Here is a 24,358-nt window from a genome sequence, read left to right as displayed (position 1 = left end):
GTGATGTTTAACAAAACAAAACAATTTTGTTAAACATTACACTATTTAATTTGATGGACTTTTGTTATGAAATTGAAAAGTGTCAATCTTAAAAAAGGCTAACATATTTTTTTGAGTGTAATGGATGTGCATGGATATGCAGCGGTTGGAGTAAATGAAAAACTAAAATAAACAAAAGTATTTTTTGGTTATTTAGCTGCCAGGGGTAATAATGAGGAGATACTGTATGTCTGATTTAAAGACTCACCCGTAACAGCTCCTTCACTTTATCCACATGACATGATATCATCATATGTCTCCAGCGATTCATCTAAACAAGGTTGTACAGCAGATGCAGTTCTGTAAATATGTAATATGAATTTGACCAATCAATAAAACATTAAAACTGTAAAAAAAAAAAAAAAAACACCTGCTCTTATGGTGGAGGCATCATCATAGGTCTCGTTTGTGTTATCTACAAAACAAAAATACAGAGATACCATCACGCTCTAAACAAACACTAAGGTGTATTTACTGTCTTAATGCACTAGATTTAATTATGGAATATTTCATTGTAATTCACTGTAATTCTCACAGTCAAGTCCATCAGTAATGACATCAAATTCCTCTAGTGGAGCATCTTTGTCCATTTTGTCTGCATCAATAAATAAAGGATAGACAAACTGACAAATGTTGGCATGGATGCAGACATAGACATAAGACAAAACAACAAAAACAGCTAGATATAGATACAGCACACACACACACACACACACACACACACTCACACACACACACACACACACACACACACACTTCAAATCTTCTCTAAGAGTAACACCTGTGTGCTCACTGACTCTGTGGTTTTAACTGCTGAATTATGTGGTTAAAAGTAGGAGGCCTAACAGGATTAACATAGTTAAAGTTCAACTCTCTAAAAGACTTCTTCCTGTGGAAGTGTTATTAAATACGTCAGTGCGGTATAAGTCAATGCTGACAAAAACTCTGAAATATAAATTCAGCATTTTTTGACTATTCACCCCTTTTAAAGTGTTTTCATTATTATTACACTGAAAAGGGAAAAAACATAACAATGCAAGCATTTGGTGAATAAGGATTTTTTTTCCTCACCCAAAGCGATCATATTTATTCAGAAGACATGGATTAAACCACTTAATTCATATGGATTAATTTTATGCTGCCTTTATGTCCTGTTTGGATCTTGTAAGTTTTAGAACCCATTGACTTGCATTCTTGGAATTAAAAAACATTAATGAGCTGACGAACCCATGTGAGTAATGTGATTGTCTCTGTTTGTGAAGAATCTGCTTCAGTCAGATTCCTGCATTTACTGTTCAAGAGCGCTGTGAGTGTAGAAAGACAAACCTGCTATCAGTTCACAATACATGACAATATTACATTATTCTAAGTCACAATCTAGTTTTAAAAAGCCAGTTGCAACTGTTTTTCAACTGTATCTCACGTACCTCTCCTCATCACTCTGTTCTGCTGAATCAGTATAATGAGTGGCAGTAAGAGCAGTAAGAGCACAGATCCCAGTACAATCACAACCACTGGAGGGATGGAGAGAGAAGCTTCTGGTGGAGTTTTTGGTAGAGTGATTGATGTTGATCGCACTGGTCTCCTTTTTGTCTGTGAAACTGGAGGAAAAGTTGATGTTCTTTGGGCAGTAGTCGTGGACACAGACAAATCTGTCAATGTAAAAACAAACACACATAAAAATACTAAAATGATTGTCATCATGAATACATTCATTTAATACATTTTAATAGCTCTAACATTAACAAATGAATAACATTTCTAATAGTGTTAATAGTCCTAATTGTAAGTCTGGTTTCAACACAGCATAATAATCTCACCTGCACAGGTGAGTCCAGCGTCCTCTTTGTGTGAGCAGTCAGTGTGGTTATTCAGGGATAGAGGACAGTCCCACAGGTGAATCTCATTCCCTCTGCAATCGACTCTGTTCAGCCACACAACACCTTCACCAGCACCAAAGGCTGCATTCCCATCAGCACTCAGTGCTGCTCCACAACCCAGCTGCCTGCAGACCACCTGAGCATCCCTGATGTCCCACTGATCATCACAGACTGAACCCCACACAGCATTATGATACACCTCCAGCCTCCCAGAGCAGCGGCCCTTCCCTCCACTCAGTCTCAGAGGAACATGCTCTGAATCACACACAGCAACCAACACTTACTTGCTTCATCACTTCTTGGGAAGGTCTAACCATCAAATGAAATGTTTGAAGACAAAGCATGTGGACATAAATATATTATTGCTCTCATTAATACACAATGCAACCTACTTTGAAATAAACTTACTTGAACACTGTCTCTGGTGAGGAGACGTAGAACATGTCAGATGACTCTGTGGAGACTCATGACTTTCTTTCTCTGAGATTTTGAAATGGAAAAACCTCTATTTTAGATATAACCTTTATGAAAACTCAACAAATAATGTGCTATACTTATTATTCCTTTATCACATTATTTACTGTACTAAAATCAGGTTTTGTAGAAACAGCAACATTGAAAATAACATATATTATTAAATTATTAAAATATAGTCTTACCAAAGCAAGTGATATTGGCCACCTCATCATAATAACAGTTGTTCTCGCCCCAGGGTAAAGAGAGGCACTGCCACAGTGTCCTGTCATGTTTTCGACATTTAAGATGATCCAACCAATTAGGAGCAGACCTCAGCCCCTCTGAATAAGTGGGTTCACTGCCAGATCTTCCACAGTTCAGTTCTTGACAGATCAGACTCGCTGTGTCTCTGTCCATCTGATTTAAGCATACATTACCCCACGATCCATCGTAGAAAACTTCCACATTCCCTTTACAACCATCAGTCAACCTAAGCTCTTTGAACTCTAGATGAAAGAGGCTTAAATCAATTCAGCTATGTTTACTTTTAAGACCAATTATAAATCAGGTAAATACTACTGTAACTCAAAGCCCCGACATTAATGTTATTGAAAATTTGCTGTTCAGACATTGAAAGTGACTGCTGGAAAATTGTGTGCACTGGTTATTAAAATTTTTGATAAATATAGACTATAAAGAATAAATAACTGTCCTTTTTACTTTTGTTGACCACATTACCTGAACACACGACTCCTACATCCTCCTTGTGTTGACAGTCATGTTTTCCCCAGATCTGAGAAGAGCAGTTCCACAGGGATGTCTCATTCCCCTCACAGTTCACCTCATCCAGCCATATGGGTCCAAAACCAGGACCAAACCAGGCTGGTACTGGCTGGTTACTGAGGGCCACTCCACACTGCAGCTGTCTGCACACCACATGGGCATCTTTAATATCCCAGGAGTCATCACAGACTGTCCCCCATGAGCCATTGTGAAAAACCTCCAGTCTCCCTGCACAGTCTCCTCCAGAACCCACCAATCTGATTGACCCATGACCTGCGTTTTGATACAGATGAAAAAAAGTGGGGAAAATACCTGCATATTGTGCATTAATGTCTACATTTAGCCAATTAAAATATTGTTAGATATTGTTCTTCTGACCAAGGCAGGTGATTGACAGCTGTTGTGTGGAGCTACAGTTGAGAGTTTGTGGAGAGCTGCAGTTCCTCAGATGAGCTTCACTCCCAGAGCACTGGAAGCCCATCACACACTCATGACTGGGTTCAGGACTGGATGAAGAGGAGCCAAAGAAGTTCAGCACAGAGCCACAGCCCAGCTGTCTGCAGACCACAGAGGATTCAGTGAGACTCCAGGAGTCCAGCAGAACTCTCCTCCAGACCTGATGGATGTTAACTTCCACCTCCCCCTCACACTCTCTCTCTCCAGACAACCGCACTCGCCCATCATGAAGAGCCAGAGACGAATCTGAAGAGAAGATCTGACATTGTTATAATTAAGTAATGTGGTCCGAACACAGAAAAAGTTTTTACCCCTATAAATTTAGTATTTTTCAAAAAGTTTACCAGAGCAGATGACTCCAACATCTTTACTATGAGAACGTTCAGCTCGACTCCATGAAGAGATGGGACATTGTGAAAGCCGTGTTTCATTCCCCTGACAATCAAACATATCAGCCCAGATTTCACCACTTCCCTCTCCAAACCAGTCTGATCCCACAACAGACACAGCAATCCCACAATTCAGCTGTCTACAGAGAACACTGGCAGCCTTCATATCCCAGCATGTATCACACACTGTGCCCCATTCACTGAGATACTGAAGCTCCACTTGACCAGAACATGAGTCTAAACCATTTACCAGTTTAAGCTCTAAGTAACCTGGACAAAGAACTGATAGATTATTGAAGAATAGTGGAATGGTGTAAGGTTAACAGCAAAACTCATCATAATCATAAAGCACTTGATAAAGAAAGTTACATTCAGTATGTTTGCAATATATGTAAAAAGAGGTTATATATTACTTAACCAGAGCATATCAGTCCCACATCGTTATCATGGGAACAGATGTCTTTATGTGACAAGGACGTTGGACAGAATACAAAGTATGATTCACTTCCATTACACTGAATCTCTTCTGTCCACATCTGACCCTCTCCTTTGCCAAAAGCAGCTGCTCCCAGAACCTTTACAGGAGCCCCACAGCCCAGCTCTCTACACACAACCTCTGCATCCTGTTGATCAAAAGAAGCATCACACACTGAAACCCATGTCTTCACTTGCAGTATCTCTAATCTCCCAGAACACAGGTGGGATCCATTGACAAGTCTGGGGAGGCGACCTAAATTGTAACAAAAACTGTGTTGGTAAGGGTATATGAACAAAACAATGTAATTATTAGAACATTTCCACTTCTATCATCACATGTGATTTCAAAATTCATGGTCATCATACGATTTTAAACAAAACAATTAAGCAGGTTAAGCAGACAAGATTCACCATACTATTGGTCACCATCATGTTAACCATAAGACTGGAACAATTTAGCAGGAACAATAAGATTACTCTTCATAAGCTGTTGTGGAACTTCATGTGGAAGTATGGGAGTTTGATTAAAAAAGTTGCAATATATTGGGTTCGGACTTGCTTACCTGAGCAGATGACTCCAGAATCTTCATGATGACCACAATTACTTTTATTCCATTTTCTTGATTTACACTTCACCAGTGTAGACTCTGATCCTTTGCACTCCACTTCATCCAACCAGATTGGTCCTGATCCATGTCCAAAATATGCAACACCAACTGCACGTAATGACTTCCCACAGCCCAGCTCTCTACACACCACGTCAGCATCATCTTTACCCCAGCCATCATCACACACTGTTCCCCATTGACCATAATGAAGAACCTCCACTCTTCCATTACAGGGACTGTTACCTCCGACCAACCTCACTCTGCCTATACACACACAGTGAGTGAGAATTATGCTCACAAAACCTACCGAAATAAAACCAGACATGTCTAGACAGTACTTGTAATAAATGCATTTCATAACTACAATGTCATACTAATAGAAATGGGTAGTTATCAGCTGGATTTTATGTTACAATATACATATTTTATACATTTTAGGTGCCTTTGTTGCAGTTCACCCAAATGGTCCTGCGGTGTGAAAAATTAATTTCTCAAAGTACAAAAATTCCATGTGGGCTCTAGATTAATATGTGGTCCCAAAATTGCATGTCTAATAATTATACAAGAATCAGAAATATGTTGTTTAAAGTTATTTAGGTATTAAAGCAGTTGGATAAAATATTGCATATCAAACAGGACACGGCGGTCAACTACTCAAATGCAATCAAATTTAAAGTATTGACAGCACACAGGAACTATACTAATGTCACATATTTTGAAATGAACTGTATGTGCACTTACCAGCAGTGGTGACTGTGACCAATGTGGACATTAAAAGAACAGTTACAGAGCTATTCATGTCCCTCTGCTCTTCACACACTGATTGATAAACTCAGCACTTACTTCTCTGCTCCCTCTTAAAGTGTGAAGGAAAGAAGACTTCTCATCTCCCTTAAAGATTCAAAGAGAGATGGGGTGGGGGTTTGGCTACTGACAACTGCCAATCACACTTCTTGTTACCTTTTAAGAGTTACCAGAGATTTTCAGTGACAAATCAGACAAAGCATTTTACATTTTTACCATATATATTTCAAGAGAACGTCAGTGCTGATGAACAAGACTCCTCCTCCTCCACCGTGAAGAGACACTTCACTGAAGAGAGCCACACAAGATGCTGACAAAGTCACCCAGCTGTTGTGTGAATGATTGTAGAGATTAGCAACACTTCAGTGTACACACTGTGAAAAAGTCTGTCACCTGCACAGAAGAGATTCAAGCACTGATACCTAACTGCTGACAACTAACTCTGATAACAACTTTGGCTTTGAGATCACATAAAAACAATATTGAGACTCATTTAAAAATCAACCAAAATTGTCAATGTAAAATGTAACGATAATAATTTGCACAAAAGAAACAAAAAGATATTTACAAATATTGTACCTGTTACTGGTTGTCTGTAATATGCTAAGAAAGAGAAATACAAAAATAAAATAAAAAAATACACATTTTAATGTTACTATGTCACTACACTTAACAATTAAGAATCAAGATAAATGAACAGAAAGTTTATCTTCATGTACATTCTTGTTATTAAAAAATAACATTTGTTTGAACATTTAAAAAAATACTAAACCTCAGCAGAGTGAAAAATATAATTAATTTTGAATATAGACCAAATGATGGTGGACCACCTAATGCAACCGAGCCAATTTTTGTATAAATTATGTTGGTAACAATTTATAATAATGGTCCGTCGTTAATAGGTAATTATGCAGGAATTAATGCAGGACAAATGCATAGTACTACATTTCAGTTACTACTATTAACTAATATGGAAACGATTAATTAATCAGTAAGTAATAATGAACTGATGACTGAGGTAGATCAATGTTAGGTAATCAATAATTACCAAATTTTATTTTGTCTCATTGAAAACTAATAACTAACAATGGCTAATTTAAAATAGCTATTAATTAATTACTAATCAAAACATTAACATGTGCCTAAAAATGTGAATGATTATGTTTTTATTGTGAACAAGATCATGAAATGCGCCTTCAGAGAAGCATGCACCTCACGGGTGTTCTTTGTGGAAATTAATTTATGAACGTAACAACTCTCTAAATCAAGGCTACAGTGTCTGCTAGAGTATCATAGTTAGCTTACCTTACAGAAATATAGGGATGTATGTGCCCAACCTGTGTATTCCTTGGGATATCTCCTCTGTTCATTACAAATTATTAACTTCGGCAGGTTTGATATTGCCAGAGGTAAATAATTTTGGTAACCAATAAGTAATGAGTCAAGTATTACCACATAAATATGAAGGAATTACTAATTATTTTGAAGTGAGGGTCATGGTAAGGCATTATTAATTAATGAGATCTTACTGTTACCTTCCTTGGGAGTTAAAGTTATCTGGACCATTATTCTAAAGTGAAAACACATTATAAACCATTAATAGTAACTGAGGTGTTACTTGTCAGTTAGTAATGAATACTCAAGTGTTTGTTCCTACATTTTATTCATTTAATCAAACAATTAACAAACATTCACAGACATTCAAAACATTTTTTTTTTCTGGCAATAAATTATGAATCATTGAAATAACTGAACATAATTGCATACTTAATTAAACACAATGTCTTTTCGCAAACCTTCAGCAAGATAATGCTTTTAATGGCTGGTGCTCACGGTTACTACATGTTTTAAAATTGTATCTCTTAACATAAAGTATAATAATAAATCAAGATTAATATTAAAATTATGTGTCTAAAGGACGTGTGTTGATCTCCATAAGACTTCAACAGAAAACGGAGAGAAAACAGGTGTGCAGTTATGAGGCCGATTCCACATGTGTACTTCGCCCTAGACAGTCCAGTCGGTAAATATTTACAGTTTTTATAAAATTTATTTTACACGTTTCCTCCTTTGCCTATGTTCTGTCTGAACAGAACAGAACGTATGTTAAAGTTTACTGCGTACAGGTGGAGCGCCGGGAGGATCCATTATGATGCTCAGAATTTTTTTTTAAATGCACTTCACATAAAAATAAACACTTCTTGTAAGATTAACCTACAATATCTTTTACTAATCTTTCATTGTAAATATATTTTGTAAAAAAAAAAAAAGTTGTGAATATTCAAGTGTTTTTTCATTAATTAATAATGCATTACCATGACCCTCACTTTAAAATAATTTGTAATTCCTTCATGGTTATGTGGTAACACAACTTATTACTTATGGGTTACCAAAATTATTAAAAAGACATCCCGCAATATCTAACATGATGAAGTTAAAAATTTGTAATGAACAGAGGAGATATCCCAAGGAATACACAGGTTGGGCACATACATCCCTATATTTCTGTAAGGTAAGCTGACTTTGATACTCTAGCAGACACTGTAGCCTTGATCTAGAGAGCTGTTACATTCATAAATTAATTTCCACTAAGAATGCACGCAAGGCGCATGCTTCTCTGAAAGCGCATTTCATTATCATGTTCACAATAAAAACATAATCATTCACATTTTAGCCTCATGTTAATGTTTTTATTAGTAATTAAATTATTAATAGTTATTTTAAATTAGCCATAGTTAGTAAATAGTTCTCAATGAGGCAAATCAAATTCAGTAATTACTGATTATCTAACAGTGAACTACCACAGTTACTATTATTTATTGATTAGTTAATTGTGTTTCCATATCATTTAATAGTACTAACTAAAGTGTTAATGTAGTACTACTCATTTGTCCTGCATTAATTCCTGTATAATTACCTATTAATGATGGACCATTATTATAAAGTGTTACCATTATGTTTTGTAATATTTTACTAAAGGTTTGTACTTTAAGAAATAAGTTTTAAACAGCCTTGAGTAGCAGACTCTCCTTTCAAAAGAATGCACTGTAATTGTTTTAACTAAGAGCAGAAAGGAATGTTGTTTACTTCATGTCCTACAGAGTGGGCTTCTGATGGTCAGAAAGTGCTTAACAATACAACAATATACAAACGTAATGAACAACAATTTAATATCAACCATCCAACAACTTAGACAGCAATTTTCAATATTCATAACTTTATAATTGTATTATGTATTACCCATTGTATAAAAGCATCCATTCTCTGCACTCAATAACATGTTACATTGTGAATATACTGTAGTACAAGTGTAAAGTATAAAGGATACACAAAAGTGTATTACAAATTCTATTGTAGGAAAAATAGTATATTCATTAATTAAAACAGAATAAAAAGTGAAATAAGCATTTTCAAAAGGCCATAAAAAGAAAAAAAAAAAGAAACTGTCAAAAAGCAAAAAACAGTGAAAGATTTAGTACGCCTCAACACTGAATTTAAAATCAAACAGTGGATTGCAGTTGTAACTTAATAGTATATAAGATCACTTTAACTCCATCCATCTTCAGAAGCTGAAAAAGGATTTGAGGTTGTGGTTCCTGAATTATTTAGTCCCTCCCTGTTTTCCTGGCTCCTCCCCCATATCATCATCATCTGTTATTAAAGAACAAGAACAAATGTATGTAAATGTATACAATGTACATAATATACAGTAGTAATATTATAGACACACCAACATTTACAGTCATTTATTATTAGCAATATTGACTACATAAATGGATAACAAGAAGTGTTTATTGAAAATAAACCAAAAACTCTGCATGTGAGGTAAACAAAAAAGGTTACAATGACCTACCAAGAAGAACGTATGTCTTCCTGTGAATGTCTTCATTGACATTCTTCACATTATCATACTCCTGAACTCTCTCTGATACACAAGTGTCTATTTTTAATTACATGAACAAAATCTCACAAGCACTTTTTAATACAGTAATGATGACACCATCACAATTTAAAATTGTGGTGCAATGATTTGGGGGGAAACACTGTACTGGGCTCTATAAGGGCATAATTTAAAACCCACACCTGTTTTATAAGTGGAGAATTGTCATATGATGATCACATCATCATAGTTTTCAGATGCATTATCTACAACAGAAAGAAATATATCCATGAATGTACATATTTTTGGCCCACATTTTAAATACAGATAATTATTTATATATATATATATAGATAGATAGATAGATAGATAGATAGATAGATAGATAGATAGATAGATATAGATATAGATATTTTATTTAATTTAATTTTATTTTATTTATTTATTTATTTATTTTTAATAAGAAATAAACCTGTAGCACTCAGTCCAGTAGTGATTGCATCATCATAGTTCTCTGGTGTGACTTGCTGCTCTTCTAAATGAGGTAAAGTAGGTTACCAGCCAAGTATGTTGTCTTATTGTCTAATTAACTATAAGTGAAATTCTGAGATCAAAAGACACTGACCTGTGGGGCGTTTAGTGGTGGTGGCATTAATATAGTAGTCAGGTGTATCTCCTTTAGCAGATTTTGCTTAAAAAAGGCAATAAACCTTATCAGTAGAAAATCTTAGGTCAAACTTCCCATTGAGAGTCAACTTTTCATTCAAATCTATGTTTCTATATGTAGCAGATTGTAACATTTTTATACTTCAGTCCTCTAACCTGATAAAAGCTCATCAGCATCCTCATACCCAGAATGTTGTTCTTTAGAAAGGACCCTTCCTGTTATGGAAAAGGGGAACCATCAGAAACTTTCACAACTGCAAATCAACCAAATGTCCGCACATACTTTAGAGTGCACAAAACTGTTTTTGATGCACACTAGAGCATGCAAGCAACAAATTATAATCTACAATGACTGTACAACAACACACTCTAAAAACACACTGGTATCAACATGTTTCTACGGTGATCAGATCGCAATCGGATAGCACCACATTAAAAGCCAGGTGTAAATGCACCCAATCTGCATTGCGATCGGATCACTGAATACACATTCAGAGGTGGTAAGGGATGAATTCTGACCACATTCATTAAAGGTGTGAATACAAATGCGTTTTTCTTATCCGCATACATCTATGTGAGTAATTAATTATGTAATGAGATAGCACTACAGACATCCATTTTTGGATGGATACGGTCTGTGTCATACAGTCCTGGTTTTTTCTTTTTATTCTGCTCTAACAATGAAAAATTAGATAACAGACACTGCAGTCTTATAATCTAGTTAACCGATTTAATGCACAATATCCCATTCTGAACTACTGGAATCTCTTGTTTCTCTCCCCAAATCCTCACTCACGTCTCCCTCCTGGTCTCTCCCTTCTCTTGGGGCCACACACACTCTAAAGGAACCAAGCATAAACAGTCTCTCTATCCCGATAAATGCACACGGATCTGCAAATCTGTTGACCAGTCCCACAAAGTTTTCAGGGGTGAGTGACCCCTCTGAGTAAAGTGATGGTCTCTTTTTGTGATGGATCTGTGATTAATCTCCTCATTAACTGCCTCAATTCTCTGTCTCCTTTTATAGAGATCTGTGTCAAAAGAAGAAATAAAAAATATATAGAGAATGAGGCTATCAGAATATAACACATGATTAATGATAACCTGAATAAGACACAGTGTGAATTTAGGTGTTGAAAAAGCACCACTGTCACCATAACTGTGTGTATATAATGTTTAAAGCTATTAACTGTTGCAGTGCCAGTTGCAGCAGTTCTGCTTTGTGTCAGAGTTAAACTTGTATGTGATGTGTGTATCTATCGTACCTCTCCTCATCGCTCTGTTCTGCTGAATCAGTATAATGAGTGGCAGTAAGAGCAATAAGAGCACAGATCCCAGTACAATCACAACCACTGGAGGGATGGAGAGAGAAGCTGCTGAAGGAGTTTGTGGAGGAGTGATCAGTGAGAACATAGATAGTGCCACATCTATCTGTGAAACTGGACAAAAAATAAATGTTTTAAGGTTATGTTGATATTTATGTTATACTTCTAAATGTAAATATGTACAATTATCGCCATGAATAAATATAATAATAATAATAATAAACATGACATGTTACTGAATTATTTTATTAATGTATAGCATTTAATAAACTTTAGAGGCATATCTGATTTAATTATCATGGCAAAAGGGTAGCACATGTACTCTTGTCAAGTTACAACTGTTATTCTCCTGTTGGTATGTGAGTTTGAGTCTGGCCTGTTAGGTTATGTCACAATCTACTTTCCTCTAAAAATCTACTCTCTCTTTAAAAGCAGAGGTCTGCTTTCACCTGCACAGGTGAGTCCAGCATCCTCTTTGTGTGAGCAGTCAGTGTGGTTATTCAGGGATAGAGGACAGTCCCACAGGTGAATCTCATTCCCTCTGCACTCGACTCTGTTCAGCCACACAACACCTTCACCAGCACCAAAGGCTGCATTCCCATCAGCACTCCGTGCTGCTCCACAACCCAGCTGCCTGCAGACCACCTGAGCATCCCTGATGTCCCACTGATCATCACAGACTGAACCCCACACAGCGTTATGATACACCTCCAGCCTCCCAGAGCAGCGGCCCTTCCCTCCACTCAGTCTCAGAGGAACATGCTCTGAATCACATGTCAGAATGGGAAATACAACACATTAGCACATTCATAAATTTATACAATCTAAAATTAACTTTATTTGAAATCAAATTAACCTACTTGTACAGTGTCTCTGGTTTGGAGTTGTAGAACACGAAAGATGGCTTCGAGGAGATTCACTTTTCACTTCTGTTTTAATAAAAATATGAAATTTCACTTAAATTATATAAAGAACACTTACATTGAAGGGATCTTTGAGGACTGCAGTTAGCATTTCAAATGAAATATTTCTTAATCCTTAAAAAAACCTGAGTCATCAGGGAATATATTTTTAGTTAAGTAGACTGCTGAGAACATGCAAAATATTGATTTATGATTTTACCTAAGCAGGTAATATTGGCCACCTCATTATGACCACAGTCATTCTGTCCCCAGGGTGATGATGGACACTGCCAAAGATTTGAGTCGTGCGGTCGACATTTCACTTTATCTAGCCAGTTATGAGCTGATTTCACTCTTGGTGTAGAATCGGACAAAAAAACAGATCTTCCACAGTTCAGCTCTTGACAGATCAGACTCGCTGTGTCTTTGTCCATCTGGTTCCAGCATACATTACCCCACGATCCATTGTAGAAAACCTCCACATTACCCTTACAGCCCTTAGTTAATCGGATCTCTTTAAACTCTGGATGAAAGGGAATAAATCAAATTTAATAAATACAAATTCAAACAATTCAAAACATGAACATGAAAAATTGTTAATGCATGCAATATAATCTAATATTCTAAAATGAATACTAAGGACTTTTGCATACATTTTCCTTCACATGAATATGCTGCAATAGTAAAATGTTTAAAAAAACCTACCTTTAACTGAAAGATGAAATACCAATTATCCACATCACTGCAGTGCTCTGATTACCTGAGCACATGACTCCTACATCCTCCTTATGTTGACAGTCATGTTTTCCCCAGACCTGAGAAGAGCAGTTCCACAGGGACATCTCATTTCCCTCACAGTTCACCTCATCCAGCCATATGGGTCCAGAACCAGGACCAAACCAGGCTGGTACCTGCTGGTTACTGAGGGCCACTCCACACTGCAGCTGTCTGCACACCACATGGCCATCTTTAATATCCCAGGAGTCATCACACACTGTCCCACATGAGCCGTTGTGAAAAACCTCCAGCCTCCCTGCACAGTCTCCTCCAGAACCCACCAGCCTGACTGACTCACGACCTGAGATCATTCAGTGAGAGAAAACAGTAATTGGACAGGCACATTAATTGTCCTCAGATGAAATGACCAGATATTGTTGTTCTGACCATGGCAGGTGATTGACAGCTGTTGTGTGGAGCTACAGTTGAGAGTTTGTGGAGAGCTGCAGTTCCCCAGATGAGCTTCAGTCCCAGAGCACTGGAAGCCCATCACACACTCATGACTGTGTTCAGGACTGGATGAAGAGGATTCGTAGAAGTTCAGCACAGAGCCACAGCCCAGCTGTCTGCAGACCACAGAGGATTCAGTGAGACTCCAGGAGTCCAGCAGAAATCTCCTCCAGACCTGATGGATGTAAACTTCCACCTCCCCCTCACACTCTCTCTCTTCAGACAACCGCAATCCCCCATCATGAAGAGCTAGAGAGGAACCTGACAAAGAGATTAATTTGATTTAAACAAACTATTTTAGCTCAACCATCTTCCTTCTACATATCCATGAACAAGATTCATCTAAAATGAATGATTCACATGTGAGTCTTTCTGTAGTAGCATGTTCATGTACTTCAAGTTTAAATACCCTCACCAGAGCAGATGACTCCAACATCTTGTCTATGAGAATGTTCAGCTCGACTCCATGAAGAGATGGGACATTGTGAGAGTTGTGTTTCATTCCCCTGATAATCACACACATATCAGCCCAGATTTCACCACTTCCCTCTCCAAACCAGTCCGATCCCACAAAAGACAGAGCAATCCCACAATTCAGCTGTCTACAGTGGACACTTGAAGCTCTCATGTCCCAGCATGAATCACACACTGTGCCCCAGTAACTGTGTAACTGACACTCCACTCTTCCAGAACAAGAGTCTGAGCCATTTACCAGTCTGAGCTCAGTGTAACCTCAACAATGAACAGACCTGGAAAATCAGTATAATACTGTACATTCCTCATGGAAGATTACACAGTATCATATTATTTTGAAGAGAGACACTGAGGTATGAATTCACTAAACATTTGCGCCACTTTTGCGTGCAGTATTTCAGCACAAAACCTGAATCTTTTTTACTAACTTTGTACAGTAGCTAACACTTCAGTATGTACACTGAGTTCTAATTAATTGCTGTATAAAAAATTAAATTTGAAATAAGTCATTGTTTTTAGTGCAAACATGCCTAATTTCTTCATAACAGTGTCATTATAAATTGCGTTTATTCATTAAACTCTGCCCTATTTGCCCTTCACAATTAATGTTGCACTATTACCACTTATGGAAAGCAGGTGGTAAATCAAACTTTATTAAAAAAACTGATATTTGTCTAGATTTTCTAGTAATCATGGCAGCAGTTACTGATCAAATGATGAAGATTTGCACAACTTCTTCAGTAAATCGGGCACTCAGAGTGCAGATAGCGCATGCAAATAAACAGTTTTCAGCAGGCACAAATTATTCCAAGTGAATTTCCCCTTAAATATTGATACTTTACCAGAACAGATCAGTCCTACTGTGTCATCAGTAGTGCAGTTGTGTTTGTTTGAAGATGACACTGAACAGAATGAAATGTGAGATTCATTGTCTCTGCACTGAATCTCTTCTGTCCACATCTGACCCTCTCCTTTGCCAAAAGCAGCTGCTCCCAGCACCTGTACAGGAGCCCCACAGTCCAGCTCTCTACACACAACCTCTGCATCCTGCTGGTCAAAGGCAGCAGCACACACTGAAACCCTCGTGTTCTCATTTAGCATTTCTAATCAACCAGAGCAGAGGTGAAACCCATCAGCAAGTCTGGAAACTTTATGACCTGTGTTTATACGTCCAAAAGTACAAAGCAGAAAAAATGATTGACATTTGTATTTAAAGGAATACTTCACCCAAAAATACATTTCTTTCATTGTTTACTCATCCTCATGTCATTCTACACCCATGTACCTTTCTTTGTTCCTTGAAACACAATAGTGGATATAGTTGCTTTGTAAAGTTCCAAGAGGACAAAAACACACGTTGAGTGCTATATTCCAAGTCTTTAAAGCCATAAATTACCTTTGTGTGAGGAACAGACCTAAATTTGAGTCTTTATTGACTGATATTCTTGCTTTCCTCTCAAATCTCATTTGTGCATGCGCATATTCACGCTTGGCACAAAAGGACCCATTTGGCCAGAGGCCTATACCATGAAGTTCGTTGAACAAACACAGGGTTACAGAATTGGTTTTGAGTTGACAAAACCAAACCAATCAAGCTTTATTGGTACCATGATGCTGCTCATCAGGCTTTAATCCAAAGTTTTAGATTAGTTCACATGCGCAGGCACATGAATGAGTAACACTGAAAAACTTGAAACACAGAGAGAAAAAGTGCAACTCATATTCACTTCTCGTGAAAGAGGTAGCGGGATTTAACTCTCCACTGAATGCCGATCATTAGGAAAATATGAAGAATTAAAATACATTTAAACAGCACAACAAAAGATTATTATAAAATATGAAAAATGAAAATGGACTTCATACTGCACAAAATAGCACCATGAAATCATGAAGAATTAAAACAAACGATTTACACAGCACAAGGGATCACTGTATACAGTTATGAAGAAATTAAAGAAATGTACACAGTGACAAAAATATAAAACAGCTGATATATCAATGCGTAGGCTAAGTGAATTCATATATGTCCACAACAAGAACATAAAGGCTTATTCATTTTAAAAGCTTAAAAGCTTTATTTAAAATATAAAACTTTCATATTCATTTAAATTGAAAGCTTAATATAATTTTATACTGTTACAAATGAACATAGGCTACTATTGAATAATAAAAAAGTGAGCACTAACGCAATAATTGGCATGCAACAAGACATTTTTGTTAATTTTTTTAAAGATGTATTTTGTGTACCGCTTATATTGAACTTCATGTGAAAAGCCTACTGTATGTTCATCTCTAGCGAAAGAAGGGGTTTGGAAGGCATTCATCCCTTTCGCCATTTTGTGGCGTGCTTAAGCTTTTAACATTTTAAAACTGATCACTACTGGCAGGTGTTATATTAATCCATCTTACAAGCTGTTTTATAAATAGCTTAATATTATATTATGTTTATATTTTCATTTATATTTTATGGCTAGAGTAGGTAAATGTAAAACAATAATAGTGTATTTAAATAAAGTACAAGACTCCATCTGCCGAAAATCGATATTTAAATAATTTATCATAAAGTGTCGATTTTGTGGCTTTTCTAATATCTATTTTTATTTGTATTTTTATTTTTTTTTTAGTAAAATTTCAGAGGACTTGTGTATTTAGTGCACAAAGTCGACTATTTTTATGGTGCTTTTTTTTTTTTTTTTTTTTGGTAACTTGACAGCCCCATGTCATTATATTCTATTTTTGTATGGACAAAAGCAAAAATAAATATAAACTATTGTGTTCCATTTAAGAAATAAAGTCATACTAGTTTTGAAAAACATGAGGGTGAGAAAATGATCTCACATATATTAAAATGCATTCAATAAAATGGTTTGTTTAACCTTGGATAAAAGGGTTAGAAAAGAAATTATTTGTAAGGATCAATAAAGAACATACTCTTCATCTATAAAAGATCTATTCCATTCACCTAAGCAGATGACTTCAGCATCAAAATCATGATTACAGACAGGTTTAGCCCACCCTGCTGAGCCACATTTCTTCAGTGTGGTCTCTGATCCAGTACACAGGACATGGCTCATCCAAATTGGTCCTGATCCAGATCCAAAATATGCACTTCTCAGAGCATCTACAGGTTCTCCACAGTCCAGCTCTCTACACACTACTGCAGCATCAACCATATCCCAGCCTTGATCACACACTGTTCCCCACTGTCCTCTATGAAGAACCTCCACTCTACCAGCACAGTGACTGTTACCATGCACAAGTCTCACTTTGTTCTGTGTGTCTAAAAAAGAGGGTAATACAATTTGTGTGTTCAAAAGAGATAAGAATATTCTCTCTCTTATATTACTGTAGCTTAACTCTTACCAGCACACAGCAGTGTCAGCACTCATCATTATCATGGAAGCAGTTGTGTTTGTAAGATAACACTGGACAGAGATAAATCTGAGATTCGTTGCCTCTACACTGAATCTCTTCTGTCCACATCTGACCCTCTCCTTTACCAAAAACAGCTGCTCCCAGCACCTTTACAGGAGCCCCACAGTCCAGCTCTCTACACACAACTTCTGCATCCTGCTGGTCAAAGGCTGCACCACACACTGAAGCCCACGTGTTTCCATCAAGTATCTCTAATCTTCCAGAGCAGCGAGAACCTCCAACAAGCCTGACCCCTGAAACAGCAAGAGAATACAAGTTTTATCTTAGATTTAGACACATTTGTTAGACTGCTATTTAGCTAAAAATTATTAGTCACATGATAAACAAATACCAGCATATTTTAACAACATAAATCCTGGTGTCACTGGTTTAGCATTAGTGTTAAAAGAATCAATGATAAAGAATCAGATATCATTGTACATTTTGGGAGTTAAACACTTCAGATCATCAAATAATGAATGAGTGCTTGATGTTAAGCAGATAGATCATCATTTACATAAAAAATACACTGAAGTTTGGAGCAGCTCACCTGAACAGATGACTCCGGCATCTTCATAATGATCACATCTGTGTTGACCCCATCCTTGTGACCCACATTTCTTCAGTGTGGATTCAGATCCAGTACACATTACATTAGCGATCCAGATTGGTCCTGACCCTGGTCCAAAATGAGCATTAAGTAGAGCATCTACAGGTTGCCCCACAGTCCAGTTCTCTACAGGACACAGCAGCTTCAGTCATATCCCACATATTGTCACACACTGTTCCCCACTGTCCTCTATGAAGAACCTCCACTCTACCAGCACAGGGAGTGTTACCTCCAACCAACCTTACATTCACACTGTCTATTTATTGAATTGAGATGATAAAGAGATAGTGAGGGACATACTCTCACACTATACTAATTTTGTGAATTCTCATAATAACTGAGATTTGAAATTTGATTTTAGTCAATAAGAGAAAATCTTCTCCAATCTGCACACACCAGTCCAACACTGTTGTCAACAGAACAGTTGTTTGCATGTGATGGTGGTGTTAGACAAAGGTGAATGTGATATTCGTCACCTCTACACTGAATCTCCAGCTGCTCCCAGCACCTGTACAGGAGTCCCACAGCCCAGTTCTCTACACACAACCTCTGTAACCTGCTGGTCAAAGGCAGCATCATACACTGAATACCACATGTTCTTATGAAGTATCTCTAATCTCCCAGAGCAACGAGTGTCTCCAAGAAGCCTGACTCCTGATACAATAAAATAGAGTGAAGACTGTTCAGAACAAAAGATACTGACTACCATTTTTCAAAGATTGGATAAGAGTTTGATCTTGCCTGAGCAGATGATACCAGCATCCTGACTATGATCACAGTTGTGTTTACCCCATCCTGATGATCCACAGTTCTTCAGTGTGGACTCTGGTCCAGTGCACAGAGCACCACTCATCCAGACTGGTCCTGATCCTGGTCCAAAATAAGCATCACCAAGAGCATCTACGGGCTCTCCACAGTTCAGCTCTGTATACACCACTGCAGCATCAGCCATATCCCAGTTTACATCACACACTGTTCCCCACTGTCCATTATGGAAAACTTCCACTCTCCCACTACAGGGACTGTTACCATCCATTAACCTCACATTCATTTTGTCTGTGTTTATATTTGTATGTATGTGTGTGTGTGTGTGTGTGTGTGTGTGTGTGTGTGTGTGTGTGTGTGTGTGTGAGTGAGTGAGTGAGTGAGTGTGTGAGAGAGAGAGAGAGAGAGAGAGAGAGAGAGAGAAAGAGTACCAAAATAAATGTTAAACACACAATCCCAAGACAGACTCTTTAATGTGTCTGAAAATACAATAACATATTACTGTATAAAGAACGAACAAGTGTGATGTCATTATGAACTAAATCTGGCCAAAACAAAGGTGTTTTTGAATCATTTTTGTGGTTGGAAACAGCTCGCCAGCGCGAACTCTCAAGAAAACTTCATACCGGCTGCTAAACACCTTCATATTTCCATTGGTCCACGTCATCAGTGGGTGTGACCCGACATTCCACCTACTTTATGGCCAACAGCTAATCCCGGTTACATTCTTAAGTAGTCTAGGTCTGTCAGAGGTTATTACCAAGCTGGTGCAAACTTACCTATATCTTTGCAGTCATTTGTGTAGAGACATTTTCCAAGACCATGTGGTGTGATTTTTTTTGTTAGTCTACAAAAGGAACCAAATCTACTCTTAAGTGCCTATTCACTCTTTTGTTTGATATTCTGTTTCATTTATGTGTCATCTGCAGCTGAAAGCCATTCACACTTCTGCCAAAAGTGAGATATGCCTATAATCATCATTCTTTTGTCTGTATTCTGCTCATATATGCCTGTCTGACACCCTGTAATACACCCATCTTTGAAGCAGTATCAGTGTCATCATAAAATACAATAATGGAGGGTTACCGGCGCATATTATGGCCACATGTAGTGTGTTAGCACATTAGCGCCATTACTACGATTGTAAACATGACAAATTACACATTATTTGCATATATTTTACTATAAATCATCATTGAATGGTTAAAACAGCTTCTTTTACTGATTGCATGTGAATTCTTCTCATAGAATGAGGCATATAGTCATTGATAAAATATTTTAATGCCATATTTGTTGATGTTTTACATGTAATCTTGTGCATCATCATGGGGTCAAAAAATGTTTTTTTGAGATCTTAACAGATATGTTCAGGTTGCACATGATTGAAAACAATTATAGCACTCAGTACGTGTATTGTTGATGTATTTAATTATTTATTTATTTTGCCATTTCATTCTTCCAGTTTAAAAACAAAGCTTGAAAGTCATAAAATATGAGGTAAATGCATAAACTCTGAGTTGTGATTGGTAGGAGAGTACGCCAATATGTCATTTGGTTCTGAGCGTTTCTCCACATTATTCATGAGAAGGAACGTTTCCATCCAATTACTGCACTGACTCATGCATGAGCTCACATCACAGAGGAGAATTCAAAATCACACAGGGACATGACAGCAGTTCCTGACCGGTGCAAGTTCAATAGCACTTGCAGAACAGAAATGAGAGTGAACTTTTGCACTAAACACTGTGGTTAGATTGAAATCACTTGTCAGAATGGAGCGCAGTCCATAATCGGATGCAGTTCTGCTACTCGAAACATAAAGCAGCTGTTTATTAGATGCACATATTCCATCGCGTTATCTCCATACAACTGTTTTTAACCAATCCGTTGTGTTATCCTTTACATGATCGGAAGACAATGATGAAAACCAAAAACTTAAAGTCATTTCTCATTTTGGTATCTTTTACATCATGCAAAAGTTACCAGGATTTAGGCCTACAGGGTTTACCAACGTTGTGTCTTCATGACAGCAAAGATGGAACACTGGATAACTTTACACAGACAAGGTTAGTAAGTGATTTTATCACACTAGAGTCATGTTAACATGTGTTATGTTTTAGTATTGTGGCTATACTTTTGAAACAGTGTGTATTTAATGTTTTGTGTATTAGACACATTTACTGTCTTTATATGAACCTAACAGACTCATCCCTCTTTTTCTAAAGAAAAGAAATCTTGTTTAAATTATTATCTATGCTAATCAACAGTATGTCAACTTATAACACAGTCATTAGAGTATGACTTGTATAAAACCTGAAACATTCCTTGTAAGAGTAAATATCAATGAATTTATGTTGTTTCAAAGCAGTCCTGTTTTTGGTGGCAATGTCTTCTCTGTTCTCACTTTATTATCAAAATATTAACAAAACATCCAAATCTATGATTGCAAATGGTTCTGTTGTTTTCACTCTTGACCTATCACAATTTTGTCCGATTAATGATAGACAGCAAAGTGAACTAAATTAAACTTCAAAGTTTTTGTCCACACACATACTGTATTTTGATGTTCAGCCATCACTGTTGTGAGTGTGCTGTTGTTCTTGACCCCCTTCTGTCCTCCCTCTTTCAGTCCTCCCCCCATCCCAACCAGTACGGGGGACAGTGGTGGCTCAGTGGTTAAGGCTGAGCCACCCAACCTTCTGGGTTACTGACTAGAAGGTTGGGGGTTCAAGCCCTAGCACTGCCAAGATGCCACTGTTGGGCCCTTGAGCAAGGCCCTTGACCCTACCTGCTCCAGGGGTGCTGTATCATGGCTGACCCTGCACTCTGACCCCAGCTTAGCTGGGATATGTGGAAAAAAAAAAGAAATTTCACCATATATATGCAAAAAATGTATGTATGTGTGAAACAAAAAAAAGTACTCTCCTACTTCTTTTCATGCCATTTGTTGAGCCTTTTTTAAGTCTGACGTGTGAACGACTGTTGCTGAACTAGAGGGGTTTCATGACACTTTAAATGCTCCTCTAAGACCCCGTTTACACCTGGCATTATGATGCGTCTCGATGATGATCCGATCACATGTGGTCAGGTGAGACACACCACTGTTTACACCTGGTCTCTTAAATGCGTCTCTTTTGACCACTTGTGACCGGATTTGGAGGGGAGGGACTCTTATTTCTTGACGACATACATCAATCACTATATCAGTGTGTTACTGCATGACATTAAAGCACAACATGGTCAGGAAATAAACAGATGCATCTGAATTTTAATCTAAGCACAAAAGCAACATTTCGAGCAGAATTGTCCATTATTTTAGTGGATTACCTGTATTTACCTGAGCTGCAGATGTTCGAACTTCTCACAAGTGTCGTGCATGTTGATTACAGACACACTGAAGAAGATCCATGAAGTTCTTGTATACAGTATATATCCGCTTTTTGAAATGTTATGATCAGACAGTTATTTCCTTTTAAAGCCATTCGTAACCGGCAAAGTTTAAACTCTTGTTTGCAGCCGTTGATGGACAGGTGAGAGGTGGCGCCCTCGCTGCTGCCGGGACGCATTCAGGACGGATTAGCGTTTACACCTCAAATGTTATGTGGTTACATGCGTTTTTGGCCACATTCATATGTAGTTTATGTGATCCAATCACAAAAAAATTTCGACCCCGTTTAGGCCTGTATTTAACGCTGACCACGTGTGATCGGATCACCCGAAACGCTTCTTAATACCAGGTGTAAACGGGGTCTAAATGCCTCCTCCAGCTCCAGTATGCCATTGCTTCACGTTTTTGAACTTCTTTCTAGCTCTGAGCGAAGAACTTCGACGTGAGTATAACGGGGCCCTTATTGAAATCATCTTCTACACATTTATCATGGAACAAACCAAAAAGCTATACAGATTATATTTCCAGAATGTGAATTCAGGTGAATTAAATGGGTAGGTTCATTTAATGGAGATGTTACCTGCACAGACCAGTCCAACGCTGTATTCATGAGAACAGTTGTTTTCATGTGATGGTAATGTTGCATCTGAGATTCGTTGCCTCTACATTGAATTTCTTCTGTCCACATCTGACCCTCTCTTTTGCCAAAAGTAGCTGCTCCCAGCACCTGTACAGGAGCCCCACAGTCCAGCTCTCTACACACAACCTCTCCATCCTGCTGGCTGAAAGCCACATCACACACTGCAACCCAGACCTTTTCATGAAGCACCTCTAATCTCCCAGAGCAGCGAGAACCTCCAACTAGCCTGACTTCTGAAAAAGAGAGAAGAGATCATAGAAAAACAAGTTTTAAAAATCCATAAGATCATGATTTTGTAAAAATTAATGTTGTGACAAGCATTATGTATATATATATATATATATATATATATATATATATATATATATATATATATATATATATATAATGATAAAAAAGACAAATAATAATAATAAAAAAATGTTAGCATACTGTACATGTATATGATTTGTTGTTATTTTATTTTTATTTTTTTGTTTTTTGCATTTTTTGGGAAAGGAATTGGTTAAAGGGGAAAGATATTTTAAGTGATGTAATGATGGGGTGAGGCTTGGAGTAGTTTACCTGAACCGATGACTCCAGCATCTTCACTACGATCACAGTTGTGTGTACCCCATCCAAATGATTCACAGTTCTTCAATGTAGATTCTGATCCAGTACACATGACACAACTCACCCAGATTACTCCTGATCCTGGTCCAAAGTTAGCACCATGAGGAGCATCTACAGGCTCTCCACAGTCCAGCTCTCTACACACCACTGCAGCATCAGTCATATCCAAGTACACATCACATACTGTCCCCTACTGTCCTCTATGAAGAACCTCCACTCTACAACTGCAGGGACTGTTACCACCAACTAACCTCACATTCACACTGTCTGTGTATTGAACAATGAGAGTGAGAAGATAGAGATGAATAGAAGTAGTGAGTTTATAAATCGAAATATATTTACTTACAAAATACACACATTTAAAATATATTTACTGTCAATACATATGCACATAATCTACAACGTCACATCACAAGTTTTTGTTTAAAGCCATTCAAAGAACCATAAATCAGGTTAATCTCTTTTTAAACTTACCAGCTCTGATGAGTGTAACAACTAAGGACAGAAAAATGAGTGTCAGACAGCTCTCTATCTCCAGTATCATCTTCTCCTCACTGTTGTGA

General features: G+C 37.4%; 1 protein-coding gene and 1 pseudogene across 1 annotated transcript; both read right to left on the bottom strand.

Moving 5' to 3' along the window:
- Positions 1–1,458: 1,458 nt before the first annotated feature.
- On the bottom strand, positions 1,459–15,467 carry LOC127436595 (deleted in malignant brain tumors 1 protein-like). The gene is made up of 18 exons (XM_051690858.1): positions 15,209–15,467; positions 14,433–14,624; positions 13,830–14,153; positions 13,426–13,743; positions 12,886–13,188; positions 12,213–12,527; positions 10,595–10,654; positions 10,398–10,463; positions 9,746–9,817; positions 5,044–5,352; positions 4,422–4,733; positions 3,959–4,273; positions 3,537–3,860; positions 3,114–3,431; positions 2,579–2,881; positions 2,328–2,399; positions 1,860–2,174; positions 1,459–1,691 (listed from the first exon to the last, which is right to left on the bottom strand). Exons 1-18 carry the CDS (start codon positions 15,465–15,467, stop codon positions 1,459–1,461), a joined length of 4,410 nt encoding a protein of 1,469 aa, XP_051546818.1.
- Positions 15,468–17,281: 1,814 nt separating this feature from the next.
- Positions 17,282–23,958, bottom strand: LOC127436594 (deleted in malignant brain tumors 1 protein-like; annotated as a pseudogene).
- Between the last annotated feature and the right edge of the window lie 400 nt (positions 23,959–24,358).

This window comes from Myxocyprinus asiaticus, chromosome 47 (genome assembly GCF_019703515.2).
Source record: "Myxocyprinus asiaticus isolate MX2 ecotype Aquarium Trade chromosome 47, UBuf_Myxa_2, whole genome shotgun sequence".
NCBI classification, from domain to species: domain Eukaryota; kingdom Metazoa; phylum Chordata; class Actinopteri; order Cypriniformes; family Catostomidae; genus Myxocyprinus; species Myxocyprinus asiaticus.
The sequence above is the reverse complement of the archived record's forward strand: the minus strand, read 5'-3'. Positions and strand labels throughout refer to the sequence as shown.